At 36.2% G+C, this 15,056-nt stretch overlaps 1 protein-coding gene across 3 annotated transcripts in view; it reads left to right on the top strand.

Moving 5' to 3' along the window:
- Nucleotides 1-15,056, top strand: part of ESCO1 (establishment of sister chromatid cohesion N-acetyltransferase 1) — a 68,870-nt gene that overhangs the window by 48,876 nt on the left and 4,938 nt on the right. For 2 of the 3 annotated variants that reach the window (XM_082640415.1, XM_082640416.1), the window contains exons 9-11: nt 5,845-5,934; nt 8,498-8,641; nt 11,506-11,693. In XM_082640415.1, the coding sequence (XP_082496541.1) occupies nt 5,845-5,934; nt 8,498-8,641; nt 11,506-11,693 (422 nt within the window). Of the gene's footprint in view, nt 1-5,175; nt 5,300-5,844; nt 5,935-8,497; nt 8,642-11,505; nt 11,694-15,056 lie in introns of those variants that run through there. The other variant, XR_014295692.1, reaches the window with a different exon arrangement.

The raw sequence follows: 15,056 nt of genomic DNA, 5'->3' as shown, positions 1-15,056 counted from the left end.
AAGTAGTTTTCATTCCTCTTTTATGGGTTACAAAACTAAGACAGAGAGGTTAAGTTCTTGGTTTTATGAATAGAGGCTTTAGTCCTTCAAGCACACTCCAGCGTTTCAAAAATATTTATTGGTTACTTAATTTTCAGTGCTATGACTTGGGCTATAGTGTGTGTCAAACGAAGTCTTAGTCGTTTTGGAGCTTATGGTCTATATTTATAGTAAGTCTCATTGTAGGCCTCAGCAGTCGAGTCATCCCAAAACTCCAGATCCCTGTAGCTTAATCCCTGGATCAAAGAAAATTGGTCGTAGGGTACAGGATACAGGATTTATCAAAACAGTTTTACTGGAGGAGTCGAAGCTTTTAGGGGTTCTAGCTTCTGTTCAGTTCAAATATTGCAGAGAATGAGAAAAGTACACTGGAGGAGATCCTGCTATCATAGCATACCTACAAAATGAAAAGTCTGTAAAACATCTGTAGAATTGAGTCAGATTTTTCTAAAATAAAACATTTTTGTGTATATTCTTTGATTTCTGACTCACTAATGAATTAAAAAACCCCACTGTGTCATGGGACTTTATTTTTCTGAATACCTCTTTAAAACTGAAAAATTAACTTAAACAGGTTGGCTAGCTTTTAGTGGTTAAGTCATTTAAAATGGGAAACCATGAATCTTGAAATAGTCTAGTAGTAATAAATATAGCTAACAGATTTGAAGGTTAACTTCAGACAGCATTGTGCTTAATTTTGCTTTAATAGACTGATTATATCATTCACGCCTGGTTGACTGAACACAGATCAACATATAAGATAATCTTCATGTTTTTTAATTCCCAGAGGAGTTTTTGGGGGGTAAATAAATTGATACAAATTAATTTATTTTACATTTAGGAGGGAAAAGAAATGATATCAGTTAAGGTCTTTCTGTGCACCAGGAACTCCTCTAAGCATTTTACCCATATTAAACTCCTCTTAGTTCTTTTAGCAGATCACTAAGTAGTTACAATTAATTTATAAAGGAGGAAACAGCAGAAAGAAGGATACGTATTTTGCCTGAAATCACACAGCTAGTGAGTGACGTAGTTGGCTCTAGGGTCCATGAGTAATAGACTAGGTTCTTATTATTTTATCTGAATTTCAACAAAATATATTGTGTGTACAATAAATTTAGCTCAGAAATAATTGACCGCATCTTCAGTGCTTGTCCTGACTCACAGCTCCCAAAACCTTTGGAATTTCCTAAGTGATGGGAGAAAGTGTCTTTTGTTACGTTAACGAGATGACCTTTGGAACTCACCCAAGGACTGGGGCTGTTTGCCAGTGGAGCTGACTACAGAGGGTTGGAAGTTTCAGTTCTCACACCCTGATCCTGGGGAGGGGAGAGGGGCTGGAGATTGAGTTCTGTTACCAGTGGCCAATGATTAGATCAATCCTGCCTCTGTAGTGAAGCCTCCAAAAACCCAGAAGGACAGGGTTCACAGAGCTTTTGGGTTAGTGAACACATGGAGATTCAGGGAAGGTGGTGTGCCTGGAGAGGGCATGGAAACACATCTTTATCATTATTGTTGTTAATACAAGATTATCTTTGCAAAGTATCCAAACATGAATTAAAACCAGCTGCTTGGGGGTAGTTATATATTAATACTTTTATTATAACATTTTATTAAAGTAGAAAAAACAGGAAATACAGATAAACTAAAAGGAAAAAAATTAAATCACTCAGATGACCTCTGTTTATATTTTGGTGTATGTCCTTGCTGACTTTTAAAATATTCATAAGTACATATTTACGTTTAAAATTCATTTCAACAAAATATTTTTATATATTTCAAGAGTCTATAATTTGTTTCTCTTATGCAGTTTTTCTGCAGTTTTTTATGCTTTCTGCCTTGGGTACTGTCAAAAAGAGCATGTGACCGAATTTTGAATGAGCTAATTTTAATTTACTTTTGTTTCTGAAGACTTAAAATTTTAAAAACAGATGGTATTTAGAATATTCTATTTCAACACATAAGAAGTGTTAGACTTGCTGTCGAACTAAAAGATGTCTGCTTTTCAAATTCCTTTAGTAATTTTAAGTAAACTTTTAATTGAAATACAACATGTAAAGACAGGTACCCAAATAATGAGTGCTCAGCTTAATGGTGTAGTTTTGCAAAGTGAACAGCCACGTGACAAGAAACACCACTAGCATCTCAGAAGCCGCTCTGCGGCCACTGCGGTCGGTGCTCTTCCCAGCCTCAGGTCTACCCACTCTGCTGACTGGATTGATGGGACATGCATGTTTCACTTCTGAATAAATGGTATCTGAGCAAGCCTTGGGCCTTGGGCACAGTTTTGACAATGGGTGATTTGAACTTTCCAAAATAGTCTACCCCATCTCGCACCCCATCCCCACCACCAAACAGTGAGTCCCCAGGTACTCATCACTTAGCTTTAACAAGTCACAGTTCATGGGGAATCTTCTTGCATCCAACCCTCCTAATTATTTTAAAGTGAAACCCAGGTGTCACTTAGCATTTTAGTGGATATTTTTAAATATGTATTTTTAAAAGATGAAAAGATTACTGTTTTTTTTTAACCGTAAACGATTTAAAGAGTATAACCACACCTTTAAAATTTAATTCCTTAGTATCAGATATTCCCTCAGGGTTCAGAATCTCCCCAAATATCTCGTAATTTTCTATACTGTTTGAATTAAGATCCATATGTTGTATTGGTTGGTATGTCTCTTAAATCTCTTTTCATCTAAAGGTTCTCCCTCTAGGTCTTTTTTTTTTTTTTCCTTGCTATATTTGTTGATAATTTTTTTTTTTTTTTTTTTGGTGGTATGCGGGCCTCTCACTGTTGTGGCCTCTCTTGCTGCGGAGCACAGGCTCCGGACGCGCAGGCCCAGCGGCCATGGCTCACGGGCCCAGCCGCTCCACGGCATGTGGGATCTTCCCGGACCAGGGCACGAACCCGTGTCCCCTGCATCAGCAGGCGGACTCTCAACCACTGCGCCACCAGGGAAGCCCTTGATAATGTTTTTGAAAAGCTGGTTATTGGTTTTATTTTTCAGGATATTCTTTCATGGGTGTTTCCATTCAACCTTTTATGAAAGTGATTAGTATGAACGTATTTAACTTGAACGCACAGATCTAAATGTTTGGTTGATGAATTTCAACAATTGTATACATCAGTATATTCACCACCCAATGTATTTTGTTTTCAATTGTAATCTTTTTCAAATGGAAAAAGAGAAAAACCCCTTGCATTCTTTAGACTCTGAAGTCTAGAGAAACTACAGTAGGGTTGGGGCAAAAAAAAAAAAAAAAAATCATTGATTGCTCTCAGCAGTGTAAAGCGTTCTGCTTTTCAGTAGCCGGATGGGTGAATTAAAAATATTTGGGGTTTGGAAAATACCACTTGCTAGCAGAGGGATATGTGTAACATGTTAGAGCTAAAGGTGAAAGGTGTAAATGCACTGCACTGAAATTTATATCTTTGCAAAAAAGCTGTGGCTATTTGGTTCTTCCTCTAAACTGCATTTACCCTTCCCAAAACCTCCACCTCTGCCTCAGTTTCAAGTAGCAGACACATTTCATCTCATCTAAGTATTCTAAAGATAGGAGGATCATGTGGTTATTGACTCCAGGAAAGAGTTAACTGCAGTTGAAGCATATAAATGTCTTTAGTATCTTATTTGACAGATATTAGCCAACTTGGTTCTTTCATCTTTGCCTTGTCCAAGATTTGAATTTATTGTCGTATTTAACTTTGGAGACTTTATTAATTGTGTTTTCTTAAAGTAGTACATGGATTTTAGTTTGATACCATTAGGAAGGTAGAGTGGAAGTTACTAAGAGTTACTGAGTGGCTACTCTCTGTGAGGTATCATCTCTTAAATGCAGTGCTCTAAACTCCTAAGTAATGTATGTGATGACAGCTATTTTGTCCATAGCCTAGGTCAGGAAACAGAATGAGAGTTCCATTAATTTGCCCAAGACCATATAGCTAGTAACTACCAAGAAATGGGATTTAAACCCTGAACTTTTATTCCAGAACTCTTAAAAAGTTTTCACTTAAATATGCTGTCTTCATGAACATTAGAAACCTAAGCAGTAATAACTCTGCCCTTTGCAATTCCTGCTGCTTATACATGTACATGAAAAAACAATCATATTTAAAACATTTTTAAAAATTGTATCAAATCCAATTGTGATAACATTTCCTGCGTGAACATGCAAGTCTCAACTTGTATCAAGAGGAAGTTTTGTACTAAAAAGTCAGTAAAGCAAAATAATTTATCTAGTGCCTACGGTGCAATATAATGACGTTAGACCAGTATTGTTATTTTTAAAGACAGTAGGAGAATAGCTTATCAAATTATCTTTAGGTAGTTCAGTTCAGGACGTATGACGTTGTAAGTTGGGGTTACTTAAATTCTAGCTTTTCATTGAATTTGTCGTTTAGTTTTTAAAATGAAAAGTCTCCATTTTCATTTTATGTGAAATAGATTTATTTTAAAAACTTTTCCCGAAAATAACATATTAATGTAAATTTGTTTTTAAAGAGGGTGATATCTTTTATTCCTTTTAAAAGCATTTTACCTATATTCAAATCTGGATATGATTCAGATTTCGTTTCTAGTTTGAAAAAATGACTTCTGTGACTATTGTTTCTGCTCCTTCTTTCTTCTCAAATCTTGGGAACGCATTACCATCATAACTGTAGTCTGAATTTTACTTTACCTTTGGGTGCTCTATTTTTTAAACAAATTCTGATTTTAAATACTTTAATCCAAATTGTGATTTATACCAAGTTTATTTCTAGACTTTTTGTCCCCAGCTAAGATCCTGCACTCTCCCAAAAAGACCATTCTGGATTATTTAAGAAAATCAACCTCCTCTCAGACTTGCCATAGTATTTTAAAAAATATAGTTGCCTTTTTCTTGGTTTCATTGAGCTTTAATATTCTCAAACAAATCTCAGAAAGAAGATGCTGGTTTTCTTTAATAGAAGTACATATTGCTTCTTGAAAGGCATTTTTATTTAAAGTTGGTTGGGTAAGACAAATGGAACAACCAGTTAAGCTCATTCCTTCTGTACTTATTTTTAACTTCAAAGCTCCTAGTTTTAACCTCTGGTTCAGTCCCATCTTACTAGATTTAAGTGGCTTTTGTTTTGTTTTGTTTTTCATGCAGGTTCTGCTCATTAATCACCACGAGTGTGGATCTGAAGAAGAGTTTATTACCTCTCTTTTTTTGAGTATGTTTAACTTCAGATACACACAACGTAGCCTCTCCTTCCCTATTAGATTCTTAGAAGGTAGTTATATTTTTATAGTATCCTTCTTGTGACTTTGATAGTTGTGATCAATAAGAATAAAAACTATTCCTTACATATTGGGCTACTGCATGCAAATCAGTTCATTTAAAACCTCCTGGAGGTCTTTGGCATGCCAGACATAAAACCATGAGTGTTTGTGGAGGTAACGATGTTCCAAAGAAATTTAAGACTTTAATTCTCTTATCAAGAAACTGGGTGAGTTATCCTTTAGGTTCTGGGAATCACTGACCTTAAGGGGCTTGCTTTTGGTGTGTGGTTTTCAAAATTAATTTAAAATGGGAAATGATAAATTAGAAATGCTATTGTGGTATTAGATCTCTGAATGAATAGTAGAGAGAAATTAGCTTGTATTATACCTATTATACAAATTACCTGATTTATCATGTCTTATTAAATATTAACGAACATATACTTTTCCATGTCTGTAATTTTTAGACACATTGATATATTTTTCTTATTGTACATGAATATGATGTATGAAATGTGATAAATAAAATTAATTCTTTTTTTATATGTATGTCTAGGGTTGGAAAAAAGAAAGAATTCTAGCTGAATATCCTGATGGCAGGATAATAATGGTTCTTCCTGAAGACCCAAAGTATGCCCTGAAAAAGGTAAATTTCCAGTGAAATTTCACACAGAATGAATAGTATAATTTTGCAGCTAATTTTAAGAGTATAATGTATTGCTGGCAGAACACATTTAAAAACCAATTCTGAAAACAAGAAATAAGCATTTAGTCACGACCCAACTGAAAAATTATGCTTTAACTTTGTAGTGTATCTAGCATAAGTGAAATGAATTTTTAGTGGATTGATTGATTACTGTCTCATATTACCAGTAATTTGAGTGATGGTGTGAAGGCATAGTAATGAATAATGCCACATAAATGATTCCAAGAATCAAAATTAAAATAAAAATCTGAATCATAATTTATAAAATTAAAATTAATACATGTCATTTTATTCTGAGTAAATTTCTAAATAAAAGCTTCTTGCAGAAGGGGATCTAGTAGTAGGTCATAGTTCTCCTTAAGTTAAACCTGAAGTAACTGTAATGCTAAGGTACAAAATAAGATACCTTCTGATTTATAAATGCAATGGAGAAAACTTAAAATCCTCTTATCTAGTGTGAGCCAAGTTATAGTCCAATTTAGGGTTCAGAGAAATGAACCAGAGAGATAATGAAGTCTGGAACCATTTTATTATATAGAGTACCCTAAATATCAGGAGACCATAGGACAAACTTATTTTTAATGAATATATTAGTTACATTTTCAAATAATATACTCAAAATGTTTTTCCTCCAGATGCTTTTTCAGAAGTACACCTCATAATGTAAAGCAATGGGTCTGATTGTTTATCTGAAAAACTTAATTAAACTAGAGTGTTTTCAACATATCTAGAAACACAAGGAAAGTAGTTTATTTACTTTTCTCAGGTTAATAGTTGGACCTCTTTAAATTTAGGGATACTTCACCTGAAAGGAAGGTTGAAGAAAAACACTTTGAACCTGTTATTTGAAAATATAGCTAACATTCCACTTACAGATCCTTGAACAACGGTTGGGGGAGGCAGTGTTAATCTACATATAATTCCTTGAACAACGGTTGGGGGAGGCAGTGTTAATCTACATATAATTCGGTGTGCTAGGTTCCTCTGTATCTTCGGATTCAACCAACCACGGACCATGTAGTACTGAAGTATTTACTATTGAAAAATATCCATGTAAAAGTGGACCCATCCTTTTCAAACCTGTGGTGTTCAAGGATCATTTGTATAAGTTTATCCTGTGGTTCCTGACTTTTCAGGTACCCTGAATATATAACTGAACAATCCCTGATATTCAAATAAGCCCCCATGTTACCACTGCTGAACAGTATAGACAGTAGTAGTTAGAATGGCACATAAACCTGTCTTGTATTTGAAACATTGATCCTTGCACAGAAACAAATACTTGTTGAATTAATGTTGGATTAGTAACTGACTAAATGAAAATTAAATTATGGAATTTTTGGAATTCCAACTGTTATCATTTGGAAATGCACAGTGGGTACTTCGCTTTACTGCATGTGGCATCCAGACATTTCTTACCAAGACTCCACAGGAAATTCTAATTTCCTCATTTTCATTTCTCAGGACAGACTCTTAGTAACCTACAATTCAGTATGTTAATGGTTAGTAACCCATAATAGGTTAAAAATTAAAATCTAAGGAATTGTGAGTCATTTGCCTTTAGGAACTGAGTCAGGTATTGTGGGATATTGTTCTAGGATTAGGAGGACTTGAGTTTTCATCACTGAATAAGGGATGTATTACATGGTATTCTGCATGTAAGAGGTGTGAGTACTTAACCCTCTTAGGTGTTATTTGCATTTTAAACTTAGTGTCACAAATGAATGTTTATTGGACTAAATATTTGCAGATTATTTTTTAACTGGGGAAGGAACTAATGTTTGGGTGCCTACAAAAATCTTGACTTTGAGAACCTATAAAAGTTTGAGCTTATCATACTTGACCTTGACCACAATTCTAGGAGGTAACAGAAAGAAGCAGTTTGATGCCATATTAACATTATAAGTTCAAATCCCAGAAATCCCAGCTCTTTGGTTCTAGGTGTCCCATAACTGACATGGGAAAGTTACTTTTGAATTTTATTTCTTCCATATGCAAAAGAAACTATAAGCCTCTAAGAGGTGTTGGATTTAAATGAGATAATATTGATAAAGTGCTTTGCATAATGTCTGGCCTATAAATGGTTGATAAGGAGTAAACATTTATGTCTGTCCTCTGTGTTCACCTGCATTTTACTGATGAGAGTACTCATTAAGCCTTGCGAAGAAGAAAAGTGTGGCTTGCCTGGCGAAGATTCCAGTGAAGTTCTCTCCAGTACTCAAACCCATGATCCTTCTAATGGGAACTTATTACCTATTGTAGGAGCTCTCACTGCTGTTGTTCCCAGACTGCTGGGCTTGACATTACTCTCCATTCTTTCCTCCTTTTGCAAATTGGTCCACAGGGCTTGAAAAACATTTATTGGTCAGGACAGTCATTCAGAAGCACTCTTCAGAGGATGTCCTGCTTGGAATAATATACTCAATTTATTGAACTGAAATAGTATATTTTTACATATATAAAATGCTTTGTTGTTAAAAAAATATTGTTCTTTATTTGGCAGGTTGACGAGATTAGAGAGATGGTTGATAATGATTTAGGTTTCCAGCAGGCTCCACTAATGTGCTATTCCAGAACAAAAACACTTCTCTTTATTTCTAATGACAAAAAAGTAGTTGGTTGCCTAATTGCAGAACATATCCAATGGGTAAGTGATTTTTAAAGAGTGTTCGTATGTAGTATGGTGTTTAAAGAGTTACAGGAATAACATAATCCTGGTAAATTTTTCAGCATTTTATGTAAGGAAGAGTATGAATGCAAGAATTCCTGTGTGTAATTCTTTACTACACTGGAGTTCTATCTTGCATGGGAATTAGTTTCTCAAGTCAGTATAAAGTATAAGAGAAAAATTCTATAAGTCAAAAGTACTATTAAATTTTGTTCGGGAAGTTTCCTTTTGGCTGCTAACGTAATGTCTGTCTCAGTCCCTTCAGCACTGGAATAAATCAAGGGTTGGCAAATTACAGCCTGAAGGCAAAATCCAACCTGTTTTTTATAAAGTTTTATTGTAGCACAGCCATGCCCATTTGCTTACATATTGTCTGTGGCTGCTTTCACACTACAAAGGCTGAGTTGAATAGTTGCAACAGAGGCCAGGTATGCTGCAAAGCCTAAAATACTTATTGCCTGGCCCTTTATGAAAAGTTGCGCACTCCTGCAGTGGATCAGCACTTCTTTGGTTGAGCTCTAGATGAGGACTTGGCTTATATTTAAGAGCCAAATTGTGCAAAAAAACAAACAATAGTATCTTTTAGTTGCCTGCAAGTGTATGCTTCATCATAAAATTTTCTAATAAAGTACAAAGTCGAAACAAATCTGCATGAGTTAATTTCCATATGTTAAGCTACATTTAAAAAATTCAACCTGAAATTGTGTAGTTTATGAATCTTGCTGTTTGTAATTACAAATTTGATTTAAATAAATAGCTGACAAAGTAGTTTGGATATACAAATTTGATATAAAATGACTAACTCATAGAAGCTTGCCATACTGTAATTGAGTTAATTCTTGCATAGTACAAATCATGTGGGTTTATTTTTTCTTTGCAGTGGATTTATTCTTTGCTTTATCATTTATCCACTTGATAGGTCCCTGAGTCTTGATTGTCCCACTTTTAAGAGATATCAACAATGTCATGCTTGATTTTCCTGAATGCCAAAGTGCTTTCAGTGTGTATTGAATAACTGTTGTGTGTTTAAGGATTGTCCTTAGCAACTCACCCCCCTTAATTTCACTCCAACTAGCATGATTTATTACTCCCGAGGAGGGTTAATAGTAAGATACCGACTTGAAGGAAGTACAGTTTTTAGACAAAATTGATGATTGAAACAAATGAAGATGAGGGAAATTAAATATTTGAAGTCAGATTTGTACAGAGTGACAAAGATATTTGCAAATTTTATGATAGAGCATTCTTACCTCTGTTTGGCAAATGACTAAGCATTAAAAGAAATTGCAGACATCTGTCTTGTTTTTGACTGTTTCTTACAGTGTTTTTTATGTGGTTGTTGTACACAATGAATGTTCTTTAGTAAACCCTTGTAGTTTTCTGGGTTGTGGTTTTTTTTTTTTTTGGCCGCGCTGCGTGGCTTGCGGGAGCTCAGGTCCCTGACCAGGGATTGAATCGGCTGCGGCAGTGAAAACACTGAGTCCTAACCACTAGATATCAGGGAACTCCCCACCCTTGTGTTTTTTTTTTTTTTTTTTTTTTGCGGTATGCGGGCCTCTCACTGTTGTGGCCTCCCCCGTTGCGGAGCACAGGCTCCGGATGCGCAGGCCCAGCGGCCATGGCTCACGGGCCCAGCCGCTCCGCGGCATATGGGATCCTCCCAGACCGGGGCACGAACCCGTATCCCCTGCATCGGCAGGCGGACTCTCAACCACTGCGCCACCAGGGAGGCCCACCCTTGTGTTTTTTAAATTTTTATTCTACCTAGTTCCAAAAATGACTTGTAGCAGTGTTTAGATTAGAACATAGTTGTGTAATATTTGCTTGTTTGTTCTTTGTTAACTCTCAGTTGTGTTGTCTGATTGTTTTAACTTGTGTACCACATCCCATCAGAAGGCTAGCCATGTCCCTTTTCGGCCACTAGACTAGCAGAAGAGATCTATGTTTTCTTAGAGTATTTATTTATTTTTTAGAGGTAGGAGTGTAGGGAAAGGACCTTTTTTTTTTTTTTTTTTTTTGCGGTACGCGGGCCTCTCACTGTCGCGGCCTCTCCCGTTGCAGAGCACAGGCTCCGGACGCGCAGGCTCAGCGGCCATGGCTCACAGGCCCAGCCGCTCCGCGGCATGTGGGATCTTCCCGGACCGGGGCACGAACCTGTATCCCCTGCATCGGCAGGCGGACTCCCAACCACTGAGCCACCAGGGAAGCCCGGGAAAGGACCTTTTTAACTCTTGATTCCTCTGCCATCCCTCATCCTAGTTCCTGCACAGCTGTGAACCCTAGAACTATGGCAGCACGCCCAGAAACAGTTGCGACTGCCGAGTTCTTAACGTGTCCTTTTGCTGGTCCTAGGATATGGGAGGTAGAGAAAATTAGCATTCAGTTCCTATTACTTGCCAGCCGTGATGGCAGGCTGCTTTGTATATATTTCCTTATTTAATCTCAGCAATTCTCTGAAGGAGGTGGTGGAGAGTTCCAATTTATTGGTAAGGAACCCAGAGCATAATTAAGTAACTTTATCTCATGGTGACATAACTAGTGATTTAGAACAGAACGTAGATCCAGGTCTGTTTATTTCTTAAAATGAGGGTGAAAGCGTAAGTGGTTCCCATAGTTTGTTAAGAAGCCAGACAAAAGTAGTGACCTCCTCACTAAGGTAAGTACTAGGCAGTTGCTTAATAATATTCCCACTTTAAAATTCTTGCCCCTCCAACAACGTCTGTGTGTATAATGGAGTCACTTTGCCGTGCAGCAGAGACTGGCACAACAGTGTAAATCAACTATACTCCAATAAAAATAAATAAATAAAGTTTTAAAATGTCCCCCTATTTTGCTACATATAGGGCTACAGAGTTATAGAAGAAAAACTTCCAGTTATCAGGTCAGAAGAAGAAAAAGTCAGATTTGAAAGGCAAAAAGCCTGGTGCTGCTCAACATTGCCAGAGCCTGCAATCTGTGGGATCAGCCGCATATGGGTGTTCAGCATGATGCGTCGGAAGAAAATTGCTTCTCGCATGATTGAATGCCTAAGGTAACTTAAATGTAATTCTTCAAGTCATTTTCAGTAGTTTAGGATTTAAGCAGAGTTTTATATAAAGAATGGCATTTAGTTAATCTTAAATGTGTAACTTTTATTTATATTAATTTAAAATCTGCATTAAGATTGTCAGTATGTTGAATCTGTGAGTGCTTTTTATGTGAAGTTAACCTGAGGGGGAAGAAAGCACTATGGGTTAAGTAGTATTAAACCATTTTAACTTTTTAAATTTGCATCTATGATATCAGGCCAAAATAACCCACTTATTTCAAATTGTGTTTAATATTAGAGAATTTTAAAGATAACCAAAGAAGTATGGGAGATTTCTTGGGAGTTTAGCTTTTGGGAAAATTTGTCTTAATTTAAGAATAGTATTTGTAAATAATCTAAATCTTTAATAGTTTTTCTTCTGGCTTTTATTGCTTGATTTTTAATCAGAGGTATAGAGGAGAAGATTCAGAAAATTACATGTTTTTTGCTCTTTAAAGCATCTTTGCTAAAGGATTAATGAAAGAGGTTTAAATTAATCATGCAAATGAGGTTTTTTAGGTTGTTCTACCTATCTACTACTACTTATAGGTATAGCTTTCAAAATAATCCATTATTGTTATCAGTGAGATCCTAAGACTCTGAAGTCTCTTAGAGCCTTACTGTATTTCGGGTCTCTCTCCCTTATTTTTGTTTTATCAATGAGCAGTGATCCAGAAGGGCTTAGATCTACTACCCTTCTCTTGACAAGAGGCAGGTCTATTTTTAGCTCTTTCAGAACTAAACCTGGAAAATGCAGCTGATTAAATAATTGTCCTAAATGAGGGTATTGTCCCTCCTTTAAATCTTGTAAAACTTAGGTCTTGTCAAAACCATAAGATGGTTCTAGTTTATAAAAACATAAAACATTGTAGTCATTGTGTTTGTTCTGTGTCATACTGAGACTGCCACTCTAAGCTTCCTGTTAAAACCATAGAGGTTTCTAACTTTTTTCATTTATTGTTCCTTTATGTACCCATCTCACCTTGTTACAATTAAAATATGAAAATTCTACTAATAGTCTATATCCTGGCAAAATTTACAACATTTCAAAATAACAGCTTTATTGAGATATAATTACATAGCACAAAATTTATCTTGTTTTTAATTAACCATTTTTTCTTCCAGTTTTATTGAATTATGATTGACATACAACACTGTATAAGTTTAAGGTATACAACAAATGATTTGGCTTACATACATCATGACATGATTATCGTGATAAGTGCAGTGAACATCCATCATCTCATATAGATAAAAAATTAAAGAAATAGAAAAAAGTTTTTCCTTGTGATGAGAACTCTTAGGATTTACTCTCTTAACAACTTTGATATATAACACACAGCAGTGCTAATTATGTTTATCATGTTATACATTACCTCCCTAGTACTTATTTATCTTATAACGGGGAAGTTTATACCTTTTGACTGCCTTCACCGAATACCCCCCTCCCCAAATCCCCACCTCTTGTAACCATAAATCTGATCTCTTTTTGAGTTTGTTTGTTTATTTGAAGTATAATTGACCTACAACACTATGTTAGTTCCTGTTATACAACAGTGTTTCCGTATTTCTATACATTTCAAAATGGTCACCACAATAAGTCTAGATACAGATATGTCACCATACAAAGATATTACGTAGTTATTGACTATATTCTCCATACTGTGCGTTTCATACCATTGACTCATTTATCTTACAACTGGAAGTTTGTGCCTCTTAATCTCCTGCACCTATTTCTCCCTCCCCCCGCTTCCACCCTCCCCTTCCCTCTGGCAACCACCTGTTTGTTCTGTGTATCTATAATTGTGTTTCTGTTTTATGTTTGTTCATTTGTTTTGCATCTTAGATTCCACATATAAGTGAAATCATACAGCATTTTTCTTTCTTTAACTTATTTCACCCTCTAGGTCCATCCGCGTTGTTATAAATGGCAAGATTTCGTTCTTTTTTGTGGCTGAGTAATATTCCATTGTGTGTGTGTTTGTGTCTCTGTGTATGTCTCTGGTTGTGTGAATACACACAACATCTTCTTTATCCATTTACCTATTGATGGGCATTTAGGTTGCTTTCATATCTTGTCTATTGTAAATAATGCTACAATGAACACAGAGGTGCATATATTTTTTCTAATGTGTATTTTTTTTCCTTTGGTTAAGTACTCAGGAGTGGAATTTATATGGTCATATATGGGTCATATATGGTAGTTCTATTTTTAATTTTTTTGAGGACTCTCCATACTGTTTTCCATAGTGGCTGCACCAGTTTACATTTCTACCAGCTGTGCATGAGTGTTCCCTTTTCTCCACATCCTCACCAACACTTGATATTTGTTGTCTTTTTGAAATAGCCATTTTGACAGGTGTGAGGTGATAATACCTCATTGTTGTTTTGATTTGCATTTCCCTGATGATTAGTGATGTTGGACATCTTTCCATGTGCCTGTTGGCCCTCTTTTTGTCTTCCTTGGGAAAATGCCTTTGCAGATTCTCTGCCCATGTTTTAATCAGGTTTTTTTTTTTTTTTGATGTTGAGTTGTATGAGTTCTCTGTATATTTTGGGTATTAACTCCTTACTGGATATATCATTTGCAAATATCCTCTCCCATTCAGTAGGTGGTCTTTTTGGTCATCTTTTTAAAGTGACATTCCACTGGGTTTTAGTATATTTAGAAGGCTGTGTAACCATCACCACTGTCTAATTCTAAGATATTTCCTTCAGTCTCCCCAAAACCTGATACCCAATTGCCCCATTTCCTTCTCCCCCAGCTTCTGGCAACCAATAATCTACTTTTGTCTCAACAGATTTGCCTATTCTGAACTGTATTTTTTTTAATGTATGTTTATTTATTTAGCTGCATCGGGTCTTTGTTGTGGCATGTGGGATCTTCATTGCAGCATGTGGGATTTTTCGTTGTGGCGCATGTTGTGGCATGTGGGCTCTTCGTTGTGGCATGGGGGCTCTTCGTTGTGGCATGGGCTTCTCTCTAGTTGTGGCGTGTGGGTTTTCTCTTCTCTAGTTGTGGCGCAGGCTCCAGAGTGCGTGGCGTGCAGGCTCTCTCATTGAGGAGCGCGAGCTCAGTAGTTGTGGCGTGCGGGCTTTGTTGCCCCGCAGCATGTGGGATCTTAGTTCCCTGACCACGGATCGAACCCACATCCCCTGCATTGGCAGGCGGATCCTTAACCATTGTGCCGCCAGGGAAAGCTGTGTATTTTTTTTTTAAAGGATTTTTTTTATTATGTGTAACACAGTTATTTAAGTCAATAAATTTTTAAGGAATTTCACATGTTCTGATTCTTTCCACTGCCAATCACCTTAGTTCCTCCAAAC

This window comes from Mesoplodon mirus, assembly GCF_964341445.2.
Source record: "Mesoplodon mirus genome assembly, chromosome: 13".
Classification (NCBI taxonomy): Eukaryota; Metazoa; Chordata; class Mammalia; order Artiodactyla; family Ziphiidae; genus Mesoplodon; species Mesoplodon mirus.
Note: the sequence above shows the minus strand (reverse complement) of the source record. Positions and strands in the feature narration are given on the sequence as shown.